Source organism: Lichenostomus cassidix, chromosome 3 (genome assembly GCF_008360975.1).
Source record: "Lichenostomus cassidix isolate B80296 chromosome 3, HeHo_3.0, whole genome shotgun sequence".
Taxonomy (NCBI): domain Eukaryota; kingdom Metazoa; phylum Chordata; class Aves; order Passeriformes; family Meliphagidae; genus Lichenostomus; species Lichenostomus cassidix.
Window position 1 is genome coordinate 31,636,138 of NC_139483.1, and position 24,173 is coordinate 31,660,310.

Below are 24,173 nucleotides of genomic sequence, written 5' to 3' on the forward strand. Positions count from 1 at the left end.
GTTAAAAACTATCTACACATTGCACAGGAAAGACTAAAAACTTGCAAAAAAGACTGAGTTAGTAAGTATGCTAATCTCTCTAGAACAATAGTGGTTTTCCTTTTTGCCTTACCAATTTGGTTTTGGGTTTATTTCCACACATTCCCACATTTTAAATAATTACATTATGCCCAGCAGCTTGAACCTATCTTTAGCTGATCTTTTGTTACAGACTAATCATTCACAGATTAATACCCATTTTAGAGAAGACATTTTTATCACAGCAACACATTTTCATATTGTCATCAAAACTTTCTAAATAAAGGCATTATGAAAGCTCATTTCTGTAAAGAGGTTGAATGATTTTGGGTGACAGTCAGTAACTGGTCCTTTTTATACACAATTTGTTTAAGTATGAAAAATTCACAGCATTGCTACTTCAATATAATCACCACAGAACAGTTTTTCTAGTAATTGAGCAATTGCCAAGTAATTTACCTACAGTGATTCTACTATCAGAAAAGATACTGTTAACTTAGAAACAATTACTCAGCTATTTCAAACTCATCAGTTACTCCAAACTAAAAATTTATTTACCCTGAAAAAACTCTCAATAAGTTCACTCACTAAGCTATTCCAGACTGGTATAAAAAACAAAACCAAACCAAATAAAGCAAAATCAAAAGCAGAACCTTTTCTCCCCCATGTTAGAAGCTTTTATCTTACGAAGCCCTAAACAGTTTGAATCTTCAGAAAACAACTACCAGAGCAGCAGTAATGTTAAAATATCTAAAAAGCTCATTTAAAGGATCGATTTATGTAATAAAGGTGTGGTAAGAGTGGTACAGGAAGAGTTTCTGAAGCTCTGTGTTGGTGGATTGGACTCAACACTATTTTTAATCAGGCTTTGAACTGCAGTGCTGTCTGAAGCACAGGCTGGATTCAGAGCTTGACTGATGAGCTCCTTGCGAGGAGGGCAGCCATTCTCTCCATCCCTACAGAGTCCTTCCCATAAAATCTCTTTTATAAAGCATGTGGCAATTTCCTTGGAAGGGAGACCATTAGTCTGAAGTCACATCCGGTCACCTGATTTCCCAGCAGAAACCTTACTGTGAGCAACACCAGTTTGACACCAAAAGGGGAAATGAATCCTTCAGTCAATTCACTTCTGAATGCTTTCTGACTGCTCTGTGCTGCTAATCTGACTTAGTGAACCTGTTCTCCTGCCTACGTGATGTTTATGGAATAAGATTAAAAAAAAATATCACTAGAATATGAACCTGGGGGATTCTGAGTGAACAATTTTTTTCTAGGATCTTCAATAAACCAAAGGAGCCCAGGGAGACTTAATCCAAAGAAAAGTACAGACCTATGTAAAGAGATGGCTAAAAATTATCACACTTTTACTACCACAAAAAGTCCAGAGAAATCAAAGATTAACCAAAAAAAGCCAACAAAAAATGAACCACAAACAGGAACTTACCAATATGAGCCCTGTCAGAAATTATTAGTCTCTCTTCCCAGCCTTCCATTCCTTAAAAGACAAAATGAAATAGTATAAATTATGTTTTGTATAGCATTTTTGTCTTTTGATGTATAAAGTAAAAATACTTTTCATGCTTAGTCTTCAGTCAATCTATTTAAAGACTGAGCAATCACACTGCAATGTAAAAAAAAAAAAAAAGTAATTTCAGTAATTAAAACTTGGCATCAACCTTTAAAGCTGAGAAAATCAGGCTTATTCTGAAGAAGAATCCAAGCTACTAGTTCCTCAGTTTTAGCAAACAATTAGTAGCTCTTTTGGTTCTGAATAATCTTGACCATTGATTTATCCCACTTATAGCAGATTGCTGCCAAGCATGGCTATAGACATAACATGAAGTATCGAGAAACTGAGTTCTGAATCAAGAAGTGATTACCACAGCAGTTGTTTACATTAACATGGTCATCAAAGTGTACGCCAATATTATAAGATGCAAAATTACTTTGAACAGGTTAACACACTTAAGCCATTTCACTTCTAAAATTCACTTTTTTAAGCAAAGAAAAATGTCTGCAGACAATTCTTATTTAGATTACATTCTGAAACTGTACAGATCCTCCTTTTATCTGTCTTCCCATGAGGGCTCTGGCACTTCTAGCAAGACTCCTGTCAGAAAGCAACAGCTAAAGGGAGCTGTGGAAAAATACATTGCGTGTAATGTCTACAGACACATCCTCCATCTAATCATTTGAGGAGCGCCCCACAAATTATTTTAAAAGTAGTATCCTCGAATACTCACCTTTTCCTTTCTTTAAGTTTTTTTCAGCTTCTTCAAAGAGTCCTGGCAAATGAATTACAACACCATTTCCTGAAGAAAACCATTATACAAAATATAATGAATTATGTTGAGCATGGGAAAATATTTCAAACAGTTTAAAGACACTTCATATTTTGTGTGTGGAGCATTTTATTTAAGTTCTTTAACTTAATGCAATTTGGATCCTTATGAATTTGTCTAAATGACATATTTGCTCCTAAAGTATGCCTTTGTACCCACATGCATTGAATCTTTCTAATAAATACAACAAAGTTTCAATTTAGATCAGTACAAACAGTAACATAATCATAGAGCAGTCTGAAATGCAACTTCCTCTTCCTCATAGCTAAAATTAACTTCCCTCTTTGTACTTCATTTTAATAACCCTATTGTTTTCTAAAAGCTTAGCACATTTCTATCACCATTATAAACACCAGCATCCCCACAGGCACTCTTTTGCTGTAAACAGACACAGAATATTCTGCACATAGAGGCGGGACTGTTAACAGACAAGCAAGAATAACAGAGGAAAAAGCTCTACCAAAAGCAAACTTGCCTTCCTACAGCTGTCACATTGCTCAGAAAAAGACTACTAGCTCATACCATTAACCAGCATCAGTGAGTATCTAGGAAGGAGCATTCTCATAGCAAAATGGAACCATCTTAAGGTCATACCAAACTCAGTAGCCTCAAAGCAACCAGTGTAACATCTAGCTAAAGAAGGGATCTGCCATCCAAAACTCTTTGCATATCACCTAATTTCACATTGATAAAAGCATTCTAACATCAAAATACAAATTATTTTAAGACTTCTTCACTATTATCTTTATAGTGCAGTCCTAAACAATAGGAACACTCTATTATAATACTCCAATTACTCTGCACTTGCCCTTTTTTTTCTTGAACATATAAGCTCTTCCAGTGGAATCTTAAGTCTTTTTTTCCTCCAAAATAGATTTTAAGGGGTACTTAAAAGAATCTAGAACAAACTTCAGAACAGAGAAGACCAAAAAGCAGAAGATACAGGCAAAAGGGCTTGTAAAAAGTTCTCTTTCAACTAAGGTATTTTTAAAGGATGGGAGCTTTCCTATTCACCTAAGTCCACCAAACAACACAAGGCAAATGGGCATCCTTTTTTATTGTTTTTCAAGCAATAATCTTAAAAAACATAATACAGTAACATCAAAAGAAAACAGAAGCAATATCATCTGCCTCAGCCTTCAAAGCTAGGAACAGTTAATATGCCAAACTCCCCACCATCAACAGGAATCTATTTCCATGCCCATTGGCTCCATTTCTGCAGAAGTATTAGGCAGGACAAGTTGATCCCTAACTATCCCATTATCAAGTCACAATGTAACAGCTGAAAAGAGGCAATTAACCACCAAATCCCATCAAGCACAGAATTACTGCTGACAGAGTACAGTCACTACCAGCTGGACTGTTTATGAATCAAGTAACTTGCAACAGAGGCTCTTCAGCTGCTGTTTAGCAAGCTGTCAATGACCACTTGCTCTTGGCACACGTACCAAGCTGAAAGGCAAGACTACAGGCTCAAAGCAATGAGATGCAGGAAGAAGTGACGGGAAGAGCACAGCAATAGAGTCCTGATTTGGAGAAGTACACTGTGTAAGGGACAGAAGCTCCAGGTATCAAAAGAGCAACATGGAAGCGTTGCTAAGTCATAGCCTTTAGTGACTCAGAGACCTGCTGGGTGAAACAGCACTCAAGCACATACATAGTTATAATGCTGTGTACACATGTTGTATGTTTACCTTCATTTTTAGACGGAAATTCTATGGGCTACAGAGCATTATTAAGTAGGTTGGTCATACAAGCAATCCAAAGGGAAAAAACCAAACGTAGGATAGGAAACAGGATTCCAAGGAGGGAGGGGGTACAGGGTAAGTAGGTTTGTAGGAACAACAGACTGGACAGTCTAAAGCCCTTTGCAAAAAGCAAACAGATCATAGATCCTTATACCACCTAGTACTGACACTGCCCTAAATCTTCCAATGTACTTTCCTGAGGAGACTTCTTGGTAAGAACTCTCGAGTGCAGACGTCTTTTGGAGTAAGCAACATTTCACAATCCAGTGGAAAAGGGAGGAAAGATCTACGGTTCAAGAAGTACTGCTAACTACTTAAAAGAGCTGAAGATTAATAGAGAGAGAGGGTATTCTAAGAATAAAAGAAATAATTGGTAGAGAAAATGAGGGAATGGGAGAATGAAGATACACTGGGCAGCTAGCTGTTTATATTGATAGGATAGATAAGAACAAAGGTGGACTATCCAAGACAAGAGAAATTCCTGTAATCCAGACTTCACAAATGAGTTAGGGCAGTATTAGGAAGACAGTAGAACAGTTCAGGCCTATGAAAAATTGAAGAAAAAGAATCCTGATCCTGTATGTCCTCAGATACATTTTGTTATTTTAATGTGTCAGAAGTCTGTAACTACAGTACTGTCTGTTTTTTAGAGATGTCCCACTTACCAATGAACGCAGTGACTTTTGGATTGATGATCCCGCTTGGCAGAAGATGAAAGTCATACTCCACAGCATCCACAACAACTGTATGCCCCGCATTATTGCCTCCCTGAGTGGGGGGGAGGGAGAAAAACAAGTGTTAATAGTTTTTGACACTGAAGACAAATGAACACATGGTATAGAGATAGAATAAATTGGTTCTGCAGGTTTCATTTCTGTTACTGACAAAACAGCTTTCAGAGACTTCCTTTTCCCAGGAAATCAGCCAAACTTGTTCTGTCAAACCGGACGATGTCAACATCGGTATTATCTGCCATATAGACTTTGGACAGTGTTTTGGTTCATCAAAGGTACAAAAGTGTGGAATAAGATTAAAATGTTTCTAAAATTATCAGATAGAAACATAAATATTCTAGAGCATGCAAACATTTATAAAAGTCATCATCAATTTTATTAGTTTTCTGTTAAAGTTATGGAAAGTAAAGCATTAAGAATGGAATCACAACCTTAGCAAAGAGCAAAAAAACAAATCCCCAGTTAAACTGAGAATATAAAACTATACTGTTATTGGGATAGATAAGTATAGCCATCCGGCAACACACAGACTTCTTGTTCTGAATTTCGGGTTCAGCCTTTTCAGTGTTTTTCTATGAATTGTAGCCAGCAAAACTACCTAGCTCATTCTATACCTCCTTCCTGATAAGAGAGATTCTGGCACAGTACAAGAATATATATCTGGAACATGCTGTTTAAGGAGTGAATCTAAAGATAACTACAACTGTGGTTTCGTAAGTTACCAGAACCATTTACATCAAACTAACACTTCAAACATTTCTAGCTCTTTTCATTACGACAAAGAGAGCATTAAGAGATTTGTTAAACTGTGAAATCTGTCTAAAATACTAAAAGAAGCTTGTGACCAAGTCTTAAAGACGGTCAAGAAAGGCTTATGAAACTAAAAAGATTACAAAACAGTTACCAAACATCCCCAGTTCTTGTTTGTTGTACTTTTGAAAATAAGCTTATACTCTCTTGTGACCCAGTCATTTGTGCAAGACAAGGTTACATACAAAATGGTTCTGTTTGTCATAACCACAGGAACATCCTTTACAAGCACCTCACACCAGAAATTAAACAAACTGCTTCACAGAAGGAAGACTTTAAAGGAAAGACTTTTAAGCTGAGCCACCTTTCAGTGCAAGACAAAAAATGACGGAGGGCATTATATGAAAAGAAAAAGAAACTACAAGAATTATTAATCCAAGGAATTGTAAGTGTGAAATATTTCAGAATATTGTATCACAGACTGTCTTTTCTAAGCAATGGACTCAACAGCTACTCACTACTTCTATAACGTTTACAAAGCACGAATCCAATACCTAAAGCTGTATCTGACAATACAAATAAAGAGCAGCTGTAGATATCAAACATTTGTGCCAGTACACAGGTAAAAGCCTAATCTCATTGAAGTCAACAATGAAAATTTTGTCATTTCAGCATTGTTTATTTGAGAACTTGCAATCATTTCACCTCTGAGAAGAGAGAAAACTTACAAATCTTCACCCAACAAAGGAAATGCCTGAATTTAATAAAAGTTTAACTTCTTAAAAATATAATGTAGAATTTTTCCAAGTGGTAAACATTACCTTGAAGTAGCTGTATAAATTTCTGGATGCAGATTTTCACTGCAAGTGATCTGACTCAACCAGAGAATGCCAAATTTTCAATTCACAACATATGAAACATATTGAACAAAGACATAAAGCAGGCTTTTCAAATTTTTCTTTTAAGAAAACAGTAATGCTCATGAATAAACTTCCTCTTCCTGTTTGTAGTCTTTCTTCTCAACAGCTTTAAGAAAGACTATTTTGCAGCCTACCACTCTAAAATTGTGTGCTTGATTTAAAATTACGTTAACTAGGTACATTAGCAGATAGATAATTTACAACTATTTTTGAAATGCAATGCTGATTGTCCTGATTGGCTGTAAGTTACTCCAGAACTAGTCAATATTCTAAGAACTATTAAGTTATATAACTATATAAAACATACTAGGCTTTTTTAGTAATAAAAGACATTAGTTTTCTACTCAATGCTTGAGAAGCTAAGCAAAACTTTGCTTGGCAAAGAACAGTTACGCACTAAAGTATCCCTTACACATGTGCTGAAAGTGGTAGTTACCTTCTTCCACATCAGATTCCTTCAAATTATTCTTTTCTATTAAATTCATTGCTAATATCATTCTAGACAAGTCTAACATGAGCACTGAAGTGCTTTAGATGAAAATTCAATTGATAGGTCTAAGTACAACACTGAACTTCTGAGGTATTAGTAATTTAAAAATGGGAAAAGTCCACAGTCTCCCACTGCAGCATAAATAAATTGGACTAACCCATAAATAACACTAACACTAGTGAATGACTATTCATTTGAAAATTTCTAGGAGCTGGACAAGTTTATTTCATGTTTGGCTTCTCAATTTATTAAAAAAAAAAAAAGGTTCTCTAGTGTTATGAATGGTAAATAAAGAGAAAGAAAAACTGGCCACTCTAGAGATACAAACATGATCAACAATAAATTCTTAGTGCCTTAAAGCTTGCCAAGTTACAAGTGCCATTTAGACATGGCAACTTAAAGTTCAGCAGTCACATGTGCTTGAATAAGGTGTACAGCATGCAGCCTCTGAGTCTGCTAATCACGAGAGCATAACTGCTGACTTCTGGCAGTGTCAAGATTTCTTCTTTGCACTGCTGAGTGATGCCAAGTGTGTTGGTTCCATGCTCACTGAAAAATACCCCACGGCTGACAGAATAAAAACGGCATTTTACCTTTTAAACCTTGAACTGTTCACATAACAGAGCTCATGCTTCACCTAGAAGCAAATTAGTGGTATTTACTTCTGCATGTTTACACTCAGCAGTTCTACTTTAAGGGATTTTACTGGAGACTAAAGTAGAAAATGTGTGACGAATTGCCATCTTAAGCTTTTGGAAACCTTGACACACTCGTGTGGCCTATTTTCAGATTAGACCCAAATTCGAATCTCAGAATTTATTGTTTATAATATTATGATGCCTACAACACGAAAAGATGCAATCCCAAAAGTGCTATTGATGGAAGCTGTCTGGTAGACTATTAGGTCAGTCCCCACCCTGCTCTGGATGTCATTCTGTCAAAATGAGTAATTTTGAAAAATGTTTTTCATTTCAAACCATGTTTCAGGAGACCATTAAAATAACAGCATATCATGAACTCAACTTTCAAAATTCTTCTGCTGATTTACAGGTAAGCTCTACCCTAACTGCAGAAGTGTAAGCATGTTGTTACACAGTATGAGTTGTAATATATTAAAATAATAGTTTACACTGTACACTTTACAGTGAACTTGCAGTAAAGGGTACACATGTTGTGTGCTCAGACATTGCTCAACATAGGTTTGGTAAACAATTCTAATTACAGAAATCTGAACTGAGAGTTCTAGTGGTGGTGAGGTGAAGGAGAGGGTTGTTTTTAGGTTACGGGGTTTGAATTTGTTTTGGGTTGTTTTTTCCCTCCTCCAGAAACTGATGTTAATGCAGGCAACTATTACCTCTGAGCATAATTTAAGCTTTAAACTGATGAAGTCACTCCTGGCTTCTCTGCTTTCCAGCTGGATTTCTCTCTCCTCCTCCCTCATCAAACTAAACCAAATGGGACCAGTTAGGTCATTCAAACTAACACTCCTTTGATTCACATATTTAAGCATTATTAATGGAGAACTAACTGTGGAATTTATTTTCACTATTAGTTAAACGAAGTTCATGCTCAAATGATCTTCAGTACCTTACATAAAGCTTTTGCCAGAGGGAAATGAAGATACACAAGTCGTTTTTTGAGGCTGGCAATACTCCCTAGCTAACAGAACAAAAAATCAGTTTACCACAACTCAGTAACCTTCTAGGTACCCAAACAACAGGACTTCTCTCCAATATTTGTGAAAAGTGAAATACCCATGTGCCAACACAGAGGACAAATATGCAGCAAGATCAAAGGATGCTCTTGCTCATTCTGGAACACACTATATGCGTGTAGCAGTAGCTTCTTTTGCCTTTCTCCCTGCACAAGATTTCCTTCAGCTGAGCAAACAAGCATGCCACGGCCAAGATAGTCACTCCTGAGGGCAAGACAACTCTGATTCAGCTACAAATAGACTGATTGCACAAAAGGATTGATGCACAAAATATGACTTCTTCTACATGAGACATAAAAGATCCCAGTGGCACTCTGAACAAAGAACTTCTTCACTGGGATGCTTTCTTCCCATTCTGCAGAACAGTAGCAGAGGAAACCTCTTTCATCACAGAAAAACGAGTATATAGGAATAGAACAAAGAACACAACACAAAACCAATTCTCCATCTGGCAACAAAGCAGCAACCCAAAACAAAGAGCAATAAGAACCAGTAACAAACAGTAACACTACATTCCTGTCAAGGGGCTAACTCAGGCACTACACCTGAAGTCCCAAGCATACCTCACTTCAATATAGTACCATTTATTTGTACACCTCTATCAAGACACACCATTGCAGTCTAAGCATACTTTAAGGTTTCTAAAATTGGATTTTCAGAAGTCAGCAACCTTCTTAGCACTAAAATAAGTTAAAAGCATTCAGTTTATGTCTCTTCCTTCCATTATTTTTTCTCCATGTATCTTTCAACACAGTACTTGGAACAGTTCTCTCCCAAAGGATTTTTCGTGACCAAAGAATCAGCACTTTCAGCAGCCCACAGATTTACAAATTACAATGTAAAATCCAGCTCAAAAACAGTGCCAGTTGGATTGGAATGAAAACATTTCCTTCCATTTATCTGGAGACACAGCATGAAAGTTATCATGAACAACAAGCATGAAGCTTTGCTGTGTGTCCCAACATGACATGGCTTGCTGGAGCAAGTCCAGAGGAGTGCCATGAAGATGATGAGGGCTGGAGCACCTCTTCTGTGAAAACAGGTCGAGAGAGTTGGGATTGTTCAGCATGGAGAAGAGAAGGCTCTGGCGTCACCTTACTGAAGCCTTCCAGTACTGAAGAGACCTACAAGAGACCTGAAAAGGGACTTTTTACAAGAGCATGTACTGACAGGAAAAAGGGGGAATGGCTTTAAACTGAAAGAGGGTAGGTTGAGACTAGGTATTGGGAAGAAATTCTTTACTGCGAGGGTGGTGAGACTGCAACAGGCTGTCCAGAGAAGTAGTGGATGCCCCTTCCCTGGAAGTGTCTAAAGCCAGGCTGGATGGAACTCTGAGCAACTTGGTTTAGTGGAGAGTGTCCCTGCCCATGGCAGAAGGGGCTGGAACTAAATGATCTCCAAGGTCTCTTCCAACTCAAACCACTCTACAACTCTGTGATTTCAGTACAAGGATTTAGTCTTAGGACTTAGTTTGGTGCTCTGATGGATGAACAATTTAAAATCCTATCAAGAGACAGTAGCCTTTTTTCTCCTTGCACAATCTTGACACTATTAAATTATGGTATTAAAATATTTCAAATAGAATAGGGAAAGTAAGATCAGGTACATGATCATTACCCAATCTATAATATTTAAACAAAATCTGCTGTAGGATAACTGAACATATAAACTCTCAAAAGGCATTATTCCAATTTTACCAGTGCAGTATGCTTAAATCACTTCCTTGAAAGGCATATGATCCCTGACCACTAGCTGGTAATCTTGAAATATCCAAGTTATTCAACATGTAGAACAGCTAAATTTACAGGAGACAGAAAGGCACCCACTAATAGACAAATTATCACACTACTACTGTTTAAGTGTGATAGCAATCCTTGTAACAAAACCTCATACCTATCTGCTTTCTAGAAACATAATTCAATAAAACATTCCCTACAAAACAGGGCCTGTGAAATATTTTACAGTGGTAAGCTGCTCAGAGTTATTATTTTTTTAAGTAAACAAAAACCCCAAGTTTTTGTTCTTCATCTTGTTAAAGATTAAGTAGCCCAAAAATCCTTCTCAGTGTAAGCACCACACCCAAGAATCTGCATATTTAATTCAGATACGGTGGTCAGTACTACACACAAAACAAGATACCATTCTAAAACATACCTATCCTGGCAAATGTGAACAGAATCAGTGACATGCACACAGAGGGGTTATAAGATAGCAAAGGCAGCTGCAAGTATTGCTCATCTGGGAGCTGTTTGATAAACAGTCTTTGCAAACACCCTTTTTACATGAGTGCTGAGTGCCTGAAAATACTAATTTGAAAGGGGAAAAAAGCCATTATCTGCTAGCTGACATTTTACTAGAACAAGCTTGAAACATCAATAAATCAAACAAGTGACTCCTGCTAGCCAAAAGCCACTATAAAAGCACTGGAAAGCAACACTTACCACAAACTTGTGCGCCTGACAGAAACACAACAGCTACCATAACACTGTGCCATTGTCCAGATGGCATCACTGGAAAAACCACTGAAGATTAATCAATAGTATCAAAGAGGATACATTTTAAACATACTGATTGAACAGTGTTTCTAACAGGGCATACGTGGTAATTTTAAGGTCAATAATTTCAGCACTTCCCCTGGCTATGCAGAATTACTTACTTTCTTTTGCCTTCTATAGCTTTTAAATACCATAACTGCCAGCATTTTGGGTAAAGAACAGAACAGAACTCATAACAATATTAATGCAAGCACCTGAATGCAGTTTTACATTTTTTTCCTTATAGCTCTGAAGACTGAAAGAAAGTTTTGGAAGTGTAACTCTTACAGAGGTATACTTTGGACCCAGACTGGTTAACTCACAAGGATGTATGAGCAACTTTAAGGATAAGTCTTCTCACTTTGAACATTCCCAAAGCTCTTTAGCTTGCTACATTCACAATAGCTTGTGTCCATGCACAATAGCTTTCTAATCACATATAAAGCATGGAGAAGAAGCATTGATGATAATATTTAACAGCAATTTTTCTTCTGGAATTGCATTGCTGTACTAGTGAAAAGCCCCCAACATTCATGTATTAAGCTGATTCGCTGGACAAATAAGAAGCTACCTTTTCATTGGAGTTATGGAAGGGTCTTGATAATTTATTGAAGTTAATTTGACAAAACAGTAATGACTTATGCTGGTCTTGAGAACTGATGACTACTTAATTAACATTTTTGCAACATGACCTCAACTCTCAGGATTAAAGAGAGATGCTCTTTTTAAACCAAAAGGTTATTTCCTTACTGAATTAAAATAGCACAAGAAGGTTTATCAGCTAAGACTTCAAGTTTACAGTGTGTAACCAGCCATTACCAAAACTCAGCTAATGGAACTGCATGTCACAAGCTCTGGTATATTTTATGTGGAATGCCTGTTAACTTAGGAGCTCATGTGAAGCTGAGTGAATCCAACAACTCAGGAAACATGGAATCTTATTTTCCAAAAAGACTCTGAAAATTATACCAAGCTTTACTCAAATGCTTACAGAGACATCCCGAACCAGAACCCTTTTCCTCTAGTGAGTTTGATCAGAGAAGTTCTTTGCTCCAGGGAACTTCTGATTTCAGGCAATCTCACTGGTTTGCCTTAAATACATGCAAAAGACTTGACTGCTTGTCTTTCAAGATTAAGGGATAAGAATTTGCAGTTATTCCATTTTCCTGGCACAGGGAAGTCTTTCAGGAAACATGTACACATTTAGTATATCCATCATTCACTGAAAGACTGTCCCTTTAAATTTTAAATTCATTCTAGCTTAAAACTTTGGGGTTTTCCCTTCCTTTTTTTTTTTTTTGGCAAAAAAATGCCAACAATCTAACAGGAAACATGAACGGACCAGCTTAGATACTCAGCAAAACCACAAAGGAAAGCAGAGTTCTTGTTCATAAACTGAAAGCAAAAATATGACTCCTCGTTATAAGGCAAAAAAAATAGCAAAACATTCCTTGTACTGGAAAACCTTTGTGTAGAGCACAAAGAGCAAGAATAAATGTGTGCCATGTCTGCTAGGCAAGTATTACGTGTGCACATACATAAGCAGAACATGCTAGTAAGAAATCATTGCAGGAACACAAACATAGCGCATGTGAAACTAAGATGGAGGACCAACAGCGTATCTTTCTCCATTTTAGATCTATGTAAGCCAAAACCAGGTATTTTATTTTCAGAGCATATCTTCATTAGTCAAGGCCAGACTAGATGTTAGTATAACCACCAGAACAGTTAAATCCTTTCTGAACACATCAAGACAGCAGTTCAAAAACCCCCTCGCCTGCAGCAGTCCTCCCATTGCTGCTAAGACTGGTCTGGATTGCTACAACTTTACCTAGCCATGGAGGTATATGGGGAAAAAGAGATTTGACGAAAGCAGACTGAAATTACAATTAGCAGCATATTGTGAAACGGCTCTCTAAACTGGTACTAAATACAAGAGTATTCAGAGCAGCTTTGAAATACTGACATATGCATTTAAGAGAACCATCTACCCAAAAAGTCTATGATGACAATCACTGCCTTTTCTTATGACATGATCATGCCAAGTTGTCTATCTTAAAAATATGATGCCTCAGGGAAGAGCAAAGAAGTCTTTCAAGTTATTTCCTCTAGAATAAAAATTAGTTGTCTACTTTAAAGAGATGTTATCTCATGCAACGTTAAGGAAGAAGCCATACACTCCTTTCAACTCTCTCCATCAGATGTGTGTGTGCATAATTTTTTCTACAGTTTACTTTTATTGCTACCACATTCCAGCATTCATTTTTAGCTCAGGGCAACCACTGTTGTTTTTGAGCTAGCTATCCAAGTGACTGCCAAGTTGGGCAAGAAGCAAGTCGATGTTGCTTTGGCATCATATGGTTGTAAACATTTTCATTTAACTCTTAGATGAAAAGTCAAAAATACACCAAGAAAGCTGGATACTATCATTACTTACAAGAAATATACCAAAGGCTGCTTCTTGCCACAACTGGATTCTGGGAATGCTGAGCACACCTTTAAAAAGTTCATCAATCTAGCACTGAGACATATCTGAACCCCTGTGATGTGTCTGAACTAGGCACAGCTTTGCAAACCACACTATACACTTCTCATTTCAAGATATATTGTCAAAAATCTATTTCGAACTTAAGACTGCAAACCATCCCCCCTTAAAAAAATGTAAACAATAAAAAAACCCCAAGGTTTTGATACTAATTCATTTTCTCATATATTTTGTGATTAATTTCTCTCTCTCCCCTTTCCATCCCCAGTGAATAAACAGCTAATAAACACCAGTGTACAACCTACTATTGAATTTCAGTATAAACAGCACCCAGAAGCTAGCCATTTTCTTCTCTCACAAATCCATTCATGTTTGCAAGATCTAAACCTAGTTCAAGGAGCCGTCATGTTACACACTTTATAAAGTTTTCTCAAACTTTGGCTAGGCTTCAGAAATTTTTGAATGTGTAGTACAAGCGTTGCTGCATCAGAACAAGATTAAGAATGTGGTTTCAGGCAGAATATAACAGAATAAGCACATTATGTTTTACACATTCACCTGTTTTCTCCTAACAAGTAAAACATTAACTTTACTGAAGTTGTTAATCTCAAGAAAATCCATCCATTTCTCTATACTGATAGAATTAGCTTTGAGAAACTACTATTGAAAGGAAATATTCAGAAACACTCTTCAGAAATGGCTTTGCTTTCATTCTACCTGACCTGCAAGACTTTATTCTGTTGCAATGCCAATATATGCTAGGTAGAAACCAGGAGTCATTATGCAAGTCCAGAATAAAGACCAATCTACCCCTCAGAGATAAAAGAGATCATGTGAGGCATGCAGATTAGGAACAACAAAAATGTTCAAAGCACAGATATGTCCAGCACTACATTGTTCAATGCACAAAACCCCACCAGTGGTTGCTGCAATCACAACAATATCCAAGAAAGGACATGAAAAACAAAAAGTGACTTTGGGAACACTTACAGATTACCCCTTCCAAATGTGTGAGGTAGTATAGTAGGAATAAAAAAATGCATTTGAAATCTTAATAAGCCGCTACAGAGTACCGCATCTTAGTCAACAAACACATACATTAAGCTTCTGTAGTAACAGGTAACAGTTAAGATGGAAAGAGCATTAAGAAATCAGTAGATCAAGTTATAATTTACTCTTCAGTGCTTTTAAGGCCTCCTTTGTTAATAGTACAAACTTTATGAACTGGAAAATCACATTTCAACTGTTCTTCTGTTTAAAATAATGTAGATATTTTGCGATTGTTTACAGTAATAAGGGATCACCTGCCAGTGATGCTCTAAAGCAGGTCTGTAAAGCATATGACTCACTGATGGGGTAGGCCAAAGAACTCATTTTACTGACCTCTCTCTGCTCACCAGAGCACACCACAGGCATGCTGCCTACCACTGTAAGGTCCAACGGTGCACCCAGCACCTAAAGAAAGCTCGAGCTAGGCATCACTTACTGAATGCCTGAGCAGCTCAAAAAAAACCAAAAAAAAAGCAACAGCTACAGCTATTGATTCTGCTATTCCTAATTCTGCATGGCTTGCATAGGCTCTAGACTAAAATATTTTTCAAATGAGAATATTTAGAAAAACAGTGGACTTGGCAAATGAAAGACAAAAATATTCCTTTTTTTATTTTAAAGTGGCTATATAAAGACTAGCGATATAGAGGTATCAGGCAGCATTGGTGTGAGGACTTCAGTCAGCGGCTATCTGATGTTAATCAGTTATCAATCAGTTATTAGCTGATTGATGGTAACTGCTTAACCCCAAGGATTTGCACACTGAAAACTTTTCTAGATATTGCACTGCAGTTGCCACATATCAAGTAATTAGCAGTGGCATTGCTGTACCCACTGTTGTTGTGGAAGAGGAAAAGGGAGTATGAAGACTCCACACTCAGCAACTCCTATGCATTAGGAGTTCAGGAGTAGGAATCGTGTGACCCCAAAGCAGGCAGGTAACACTGAAACCAGGTAAGACTTGGTAAGAAGCTGCAATTCTGTTTTGAAGTAACAACAATATGTACAACAGAACTAAAGAAGCAGGAAAATGGGATTCTTTAGCACGGGCAATATGGCATAAAAATAATGTGAAGGCTTAGAAATCTTACTCATTTCTGTGAATTATATTCTCCACATAAATCAATTACCTCCAATAGTAAGAAAAGAAAGTGACCAAAAATTTACTGATGAAATGAGTGAATGAGAACAGAATCATGTAGTGCAGTCATCATGTTTTTTGCTCTATGGTAAATACTGGTAGATTGGGTGAAGGGGTGGTGTTAATATAAGAGATAGACAGCATCTTTTGGTACTGTATTTATTTTGAAAAAAAATTTATTATTTAAAATAACTTGCTTGCATTAATTTGCCATTTCCATCACTCCCACTAACAAACGAAACTCTGCTAATTAATCCCTAATTTGGCTGCATTCTCTAGTGGTAGGAACTCCTTAATCAGAACAAGAAGTGTCATAACTTTCCATTATCCGTGGAATTGACAAAAATACAATGTATACTTTTAAAAATTGCCAGGTTTGCTGGCGGCAAGGCTAGCTGCTAACTAAGAGGAAATTGTATCAATCAAATCATACAAAAACATTGTTTCTCTGTCAACTATTCCTGAAAAACCAATTCTTGCTCTATTTTACAGTCTGAACTATGATTCATGGCATAGCAGGTACACAAGCTTTGTTCTTCAAGCCACTGAAGACAAGATACACGTTTAAGTGAAAAAGCCTAAACAATGTATTCATTTTATCAATAGTATCATTTTACCAGATATCTCCTAGAGGTAAATCAGGACCAATTCAGATTTTGCAGTGGAAAAACAAGTACATACTTCTTCTGCCATGTGGACACGTTTGTATTAATTGCATGTGAACCTTCTGCACTAGCAGTGTCTTCACAAAACTATCACAGTTGCCAGTGCAGGCACATTATCAACTACACACATGCAGCCACTGGACATTTTAGCTTGGCTTCTTCAAACAGTTGCTTTTGAAACCACGATACTAATTCCGAAGCTGTCTCCTGAAAAGAAAATACCATTCACTTCCTCTGAGCACAAGACAAATACTCTAGAGGGTGCTATTTAGAAGAAGTAGAGTCATAATGCAACTTATTTCCGGACACACTCATTCAGCTAACTGCACTGAAGTAAGGACCTGGTCCCAAATGCCACAGATGGCTGACTGAACAAGTGACTGGAGTCATCAGCATAGCTGCTTACCTAGGAGACAAGAAGGCCACAGATTTCAGAGTACAACTTCTTGCAATGCCTCCTCGACAGGCATTGTAAAACTAAGTGATCACTCACGTCTAGCTTCTGGGATAGGATCATTTTCATGCTCTGCATCTGCCCAAAACAAGGGACAGTGAGAAGAACCCTACAGTGTTTCACTGCAAGTACAACACAAGTTTTCAAGACATCTTAGACCTGCTACATCAACTTTCCTAGGCCCCCAACACTTGTACTAATAAATTTTCCACAAGAGCACACTGGAAATATTTGATGTCATCCACAGGCATTCTAGCAACTCTGTGGCATGATGAACAGAAAGAACCATCCTGGAATAAGTAAGAGTAAAAGAGGTGAAATAAGAATCAGAAGCTCCAATTACAGAAACCTGATATTAGCAAGGGCCAGACCAAATGTGTGACAACTTTTTTTCTGGACTTCTACCACTACAAGAAGCACAAAGGTCATACTCTAATTTACCAGCAGTAACAAAAACTTCATAAATATGCTTGTATACATAGCAAGAATATTTAATAATAATAAATTATTTAATAATAAACTTATTTAATTTTATCAGTGCCACTGAAGGGGAATATTCCTATTTTCTCCTCTCATTCTGAGAAACCATTCTTTGTGCTTACACTGACCCGGGCCCCTCTTTTCACCAAGGTCTTCTGAACAAATAAAATCCAGTTTTATTTGCTGGAATGGTAGAAAGTAAATCCAACTAGTAATAGTTTCCTGCCCCTCTGATGAGTTAAATCAACTTACTGAAGTGTTCAATTGCCAGAGTTAGTACATGGGTGGAGACTCGGGGAGCACAGCCATCAACAGGAAAGGGAAGAAAGGAGGAAGAAAAACTCCTTCCTTCATCAGAAGCAACAAGCTGTCAGAAATGGCAGAAGTTCATGGCTTGGGACACGGCAATGAAATTCAAGCTTGAGATAACGTCAGATTTTTTTTCCTTTTCTTCATCCTTTATCCAGCTGATTCAAAACAAGTAACAAGTACATTACGCCATGTGCACACAGAAATTCACTGTTTGCCTCTCTTGTCTCTCCTCCAAAACTTCTTAGCATTAAAGATACACACTCACCTATGTGCCCTTCAAGTTTCAAGAACAAAGTTGTAAAAGACATACTGAGTCACTCTGTTCCATGACCCACAAAGCCAGGCAGTCATACCACAGCACCACATCGGATTTTATTATTAAAAAACAAAAGCAAAAAAAACAACAAAACCCAAACCAAAACCACACGATATATGCAGAAAAAAACCAATTCATTTGTGAAAACAGCTATTTAAGAATATATTTGTTTACTTCAAAATTTAATTCTCTGAAGTTCAAGGTACTGATTTGTCAACTTTGAAACTAACTCGTTTTTGAAAACACCAGTTTAGGTGCAGTTCTCATTGGATAACAACCCTCCAGCATTTGCACTCTTTGGGGAATGGTACGCACTTCCAAAATATGTTTATTTAAGAGCAAATTTAATTTGCACACTCAACAAAAGCACACAGATAACATTTACATGAAATCTGCGGATTCTGCAGGCATTTTTTGCTGCTGTAACTCTTCACTTTAAGTAAAAAACTGCACGTGGCTTTAGCTCACTGTGTTGTGCTCTACAGAATTACTATACCAGAGATGTTAAGAAAAACATCTCCTCAGATCTATGTTGTTTCAACGCAGGCATTAGGAGTACTGTGCTTGCAGGCTAGACCCACTTATTTTTTTTCCCCTTTTGCTGGAATAAGGCCTCCATGTAGAGAAGAAAAATTATAAATTCATAAACAGGTAAATGTGGGATCCCACTGACACAACAACTATCTTGGGGCAAGGGCAGGCGAGTCATTAAACAGCTAGTTTTAGCTCAAGACGACCAAGTTGTGGCGGACTACAGGATCCCCCACGTGCATCCTGCAACTCGCGGTCGGTTTCGCGCCGCTCCCGGCGCTGCGGCCCGGGAGAGCTGCTGCCGCCAGCGCCGGGCGGGATGCCGGCCCGCGGCGATGCTGCGGGAGCACAGAGCGCGGCCCCTTCCCAGCGCCCCCGGACACAAAGAGCGGGAGGCCTGAGCGGGAGGGAGGACGCGACCCCGGGCGCATTCCTCCTGCCGGGGCCAGCTCTGGGCGGCGAGGAGGGCGCCTTCCTCCTCCTCCTCCTCCTCCTCTTCCCCCGGCGCCGGGACAAAGGAGGCGCGGGAGGGCTTCGGAGCCCGGCACGGGGCTCTCACCGGGCAAGGCTCCGCTGCCCCGCAGCCCCCGCCGCCCCCGCGGCCGCCGACTCTGCGCCTGGCCGGGCGCTCGGGGGAGAAGCGGGCGGCCACAAGCGCCCGGCGGGGCCGGTGGCGGGGCCGCCCGCCTCAAGGTGACACTCGCGGCCTCCCCCGCGCACCGGCCGCCTCCCTCCTCCTCCTCACCTGGCACCTGCAGACGATGTCGGCGTCCTGCGCCAGCAGATCCACCACCTTGCCCTTGCCCTCGTCGCCCCACTGTGCGCCCAGCACGACGGTGACCCTGTTGCCGGGGCGGCGGGCGGCGCACTCGCCGTTGGGGATGGCGGGGCCGCCGTGCTCGGCCATGGCTCGCGCTGCCCGCTCCGGCGCCGCTCCAGGCACATGCGGCAGCGCGCGGCGGCCGCTCCGCTCCCCCCGCCTCCGCCTCCTCCTTCCCCTCCCCGCCAGGCGGGCGGGCGGTGCCGCCGCTGCCGCGTCCAGGTGCCGCCGCCTATCGGCCTGACCTGCCCCGCCGCTCCCCGCCAGCCTGCACCCTGCCCTCAGCCGGAGTTCGCCGCTCGTTCCCGTAGAAAAGCGGAGCGGCCGCCGCCTCTCCCGGTCGCTCTTTTCCCTGCCGCTCCTCCGAACGCCTCTCACCCCCGACTACATTACCCGGCGCGCCGCATGCTGGGGCGCGTAGTCCCCCCGGCCGCACCTGCGGCAGGACGGCGCCTCGGTGGTTGCCCCAGGCGCCCCAGGCGGCGGGAGGCCGAGCGGGTAGGGCGGGGCGGCCATGGCGGGGCGGCCATGGCTGCAGGCCGGGCCGGGGTGGCAGGGCCGGGGGAGCCGGGCCGGGATGGCGCTTGCACCTGGCGGCCGTGGCAGGAGGGCGCGGGGCGCTGATGCTGTGCCCTCCCGCAGAGCTGCTCGGGTTACCGCTCGGGCTGCCGCTGCAGCTATACCTGCGGCTCGTGGCGCGGATGTCGGAGCTGCCCGCGTGTGTGCCGCAGAGCTCAGCGGTGCCTGCACGGCTGGGCTTGCTGCGTTAATGACCACAAGACCTTAAATTAACATTTAGGAAACCAAGCTGAATGTAAGAGGCCATTTTCTCCAGAGACACCGGAACATGGCCCCAGGCTTATTCATGAGGAGGAAAAAAACCAATAATGGAAAAAACCATAGCAGACAAAGGCCTTCAGCATGCACACTCAGAAGTGGAACTGATGTCTCAGTGGCTGTTTTCATTCCTTCCTCCTTCACAGAACCAACAACCCCAGGGGAAGATTTTTATTTTCCTTTTTTGAAGTAGTTATTAAAAAGGCATAAAAATCGGGATGATGTAATAATGACTGCCAAGACAGTTATTCAAAGACCTGAGTCACTGAGCAGTCACAGTCTGCAGCTCTCTGGCAAGCTGTAGGGTTTGGTTTTAGTTGGTTCTCTGTTCCCTCAGATTTACCCCAGTCAAGAAGTGGAGGATCTATAAAAGCCCATGGAGAAAAGTTAAACTGTGTCTTGTAAAACTGGACAGGTATATAACACAGAATTAAATACAAAGTTGACAGAGAACTCTTTTTTAACAACAACCGAAAATATCTACATCCTGAATGTCAGTGCTGAGAGATGCTATGACAAAGCAGTCAGTTCAGAACAAAGATAGTGAGCAATTGCAAATGATGGGATGCAATTGTGTGTATACACTTCAAAGAGCATAGTTCCTTAGAAGTACCTTATACTCCATATTTTGTCTGCTTATGCTAAAAAAAAAAAAACCATAGTCATGACTTCTGTATCCCTGCACAGAGCTTGTGGGAAGTCACTAAAAGCCACATGGAGCTGCTGAAGTAATTTTCTCCAGTCTTCTTCACACAGTGGCAAACTTTGCTTCAGTGCACTCACTTGTGAGGCCATAAATCATCTCATGACTTCCCCAAGCAATGGTCAAGATTGTTTCAGGATATGATTTTCCAGTATAACTGAATCATATTAACACTTCACTGTTGCCAAAGCAAATATTACCTTGGATCTCAAAATAAATTTGAGTTCAGAGTGTCCTAGTAATGTGGTATTAGTGTAATGTCACTTTCCAAAGAGTCTCAGACACAGGAATCTGTTGTTCTGCTATTTGTATTTGGTGTAGGAGAGCTCTGAGATGTTTTTGTATGGTTTCTTGTTAGGGAAGAAAACTATAAACACTTCATTTCTAAAAAACCTGTAGGTATTTTATGAAGAACAAGATCAATACTGGTTGGTACTGCAACGTTTAGAATTTTTATGTAACATATGGTATTATGTGGGTCCATCATCCATCCCCTTTTCTTTGCATTCATTCTAATGCTAGAAGATACTAAATACTTTTCATTGGCACGACTCACTAACTGTATTTATAGCATAGTTATAAAACATGGTAACTCTTGACAAAAGCACAAACACAACTGGTGTCTAATCAAAAACAGGCACTGCACTTGTGTTCATTTACTACAAGCAAGAAAACCAGCAAGAACATGCAATGCTACTGTACTGGGTTTTTCCTCTAACATACGTTGACTGTATTAGCTTTCTTCACTACTTTGGCAAACTGAATCTGCCCTGTGAGAGGCCAGGTAAGCATTTAGAGGTGGCACAAAATGGCAAAGAGTTTATGTTGAAGGAATGAAGGAATGTTACTGCCTTTTTTGACACTACCAAGATGGTATGTGGGATTGACTTCATAAAATTGAACCCATGGAAGAAGTGTGCAGTGGTAAAGCTCAGGCTGTATTGTCTTCTGGATTGCTCAGTGTTATTGACTGGATATGAAGAACTGAGCCAGTTACATTTATCACAAATTTCACTCTAATATGTTTCTGGGTACATTCAGGCTTTTCCTTTGACTGCATTTCCTGCCTGCCAATAAATGCAGGAGACTCAGGGATTTTTGATAAACACTGAACAGAAGCAGTGTGAGATCTGCATTTCAATTCAGATGTGTTAAAGATATATGTGGAATTGTTTTCATGTATGTTTTCAATTATACTGATGAAGTATCCCATGTATTCTGATTATTCATTTGAAAAATTACATACCAAGTAGTTTAGAGGAGAATTTGAGTAAGAACTTCAGTAGTTCAGAAAATCAAGAGTGAGCATGAAGGAAGGGAAAATGCTGTAACAAGCAAGAAGGCCAGCTGGATGGTTAGCTAATGGCTGATGGGTCAGAGTGTGCTATTTCTTTCTCCTTAATGATACTTCTTAATTGTGTTGAAGGACTACTGAATGATGGTGATACTTTTCTGATACTGTTTCTCCTACTGTAAGCAATTTCTCAGTTTCAGCAAAGATACAGATTGAAGAAATCACCCTTGGCAGTGAAAATGTCAGGGCACAGGGCCTGTGGTAGGAGTTTTCTGTTAAAATTGGTTCTGCCTGTGACAATGATGTAATACACAGATATTTTACAGTGAGGTCTTATCTACACTACAGCAGTGGTTGCAGCAGTATGTGGGCCATGGTTAGCTAATCTGTGTGTGTGCTACAGAGCAATGTTAAACATTAAAATTTTGAAGATTTTCACTAATCTCATCAAAATATTCAATAAAATGTAGGTTAGTTTTACTCCTGATTATTTACAGCATCTTTAGAGCATTTTCTTATTGTAAGTTGGTATAAGTTCTTATTTATAGCATCTTTAGAGCATTTTCTTATTGTAAGTTGGTATTAAGATGTACAATGACTCACAAAAATATTAGGTGTTGAAAATGTCATAGTCAAAAAAAGCCTAAGAATCCCTGTGCCAGACATGGTTGGCATCTGTAGTACTTCAAACTCTCCAGAATGCTGTCAGCTTAGCTTAGGAAGAAATCATTATACAGTCAGGACATACATAATTGTATTTGAACAGTTTGCTAATGTAATTGATCCATGCTTTTTGCCTGTTATTACTATTTTAAATTAGTTTTTCCAGTTAAAATTTCCCTTAATTATTCTTGTTATGCTCATTAATCTTTTTTTATCACAATAAAAATGAGATAAAGAACATTACGAAGTAATGTTTTTGTATGTTGTCATGAATTATATATTTGGATGCACTAGCAAGTGTTTTCAACCCTTTGGTTAGATGTATCTAGAATATGAAAGAACTTCATTTATAGAGTGGGAATTTCCTGATGTATGTACTGCAGAAGATAAAAGGTAAAAAATCATGAACACCACCATGACAGCAAGAGTTTGAATTCAATGGGAGGATGGCTCTGATAATACACAATACTTTTAAATTTCAGTGGCAGTTTACAGACACATGTTTTTTACATGCAAGTGTAAATGAGGTAGCAGCTGACAAGACTGGAGATAGACAGGAAAATTAAATACTGTGGTTGACAAGTTGTAAAGATAAATCCTTTGCCTGAAAATGAGATTTGTAAATTATTATTTGCAAATACAACTATTTTATATAATACTAAAAAAGAAGTTTAAAATTTTTTGAGTTCTTCAGATGTGCATACTCCATTCTTCTCTAAGAGAACAGCAAACAAATTGCTGTCTTTGCAGAGCAGAAATGAAATTAAGATTTCTGTATGTATGATACTGTAAATTAAATAGATTAATGTTAAAGAGCTTATACGAAAATGGACATATATGTTACAAGTTAGCTTTTATTACAGTGTTCCCCCCAGAATTTCACTGCTATTTGTCATTTGAGCAGCAGGTTATCCTTCAAAGCAGGTGTAAATAAGTTCCCTGTTCCTTAGTGTTACTTGTTAAGTGTGTACAAAGATATTGTCTTGTGTCTCAGTCTCTAACAGCATCAGCCCTTGAAAGTCTAATAGAAAGGAAATGTGAAAGATATTAGGTGATTTTTGGAGGACTTTATAGATGTATAAATTTCAACAAAGAGACATATGTATAATATGTCTCTTTGAGGCAGAGAGAATGAAGCACTATATAAAGGAAATTAACTAAACAAACAAAAA

At 39.2% G+C, this 24,173-nt stretch overlaps 1 protein-coding gene across 1 annotated transcript in view; it reads right to left on the bottom strand.

Annotated features, from left to right (window-relative positions):
* ADSS2 (adenylosuccinate synthase 2) overlaps positions 1-19,863 on the bottom strand; it is a 36,237-nt gene extending 16,374 nt beyond the window's left edge. Inside the window, exons 1-4 of the mRNA XM_085055171.1 lie at positions 19,430-19,863; positions 4,774-4,876; positions 2,262-2,330; positions 1,463-1,513 (exon numbers count right to left, since the gene is read on the bottom strand). Of these exons, the coding sequence (XP_084911297.1) occupies positions 1,463-1,513; positions 2,262-2,330; positions 4,774-4,876; positions 19,430-19,591 (385 nt within the window). The 5' untranslated portion in view covers positions 19,592-19,863. The remainder of the gene's footprint in view (positions 1-1,462; positions 1,514-2,261; positions 2,331-4,773; positions 4,877-19,429) is intronic.
* Between the last annotated feature and the right edge of the window lie 4,310 nt (positions 19,864-24,173).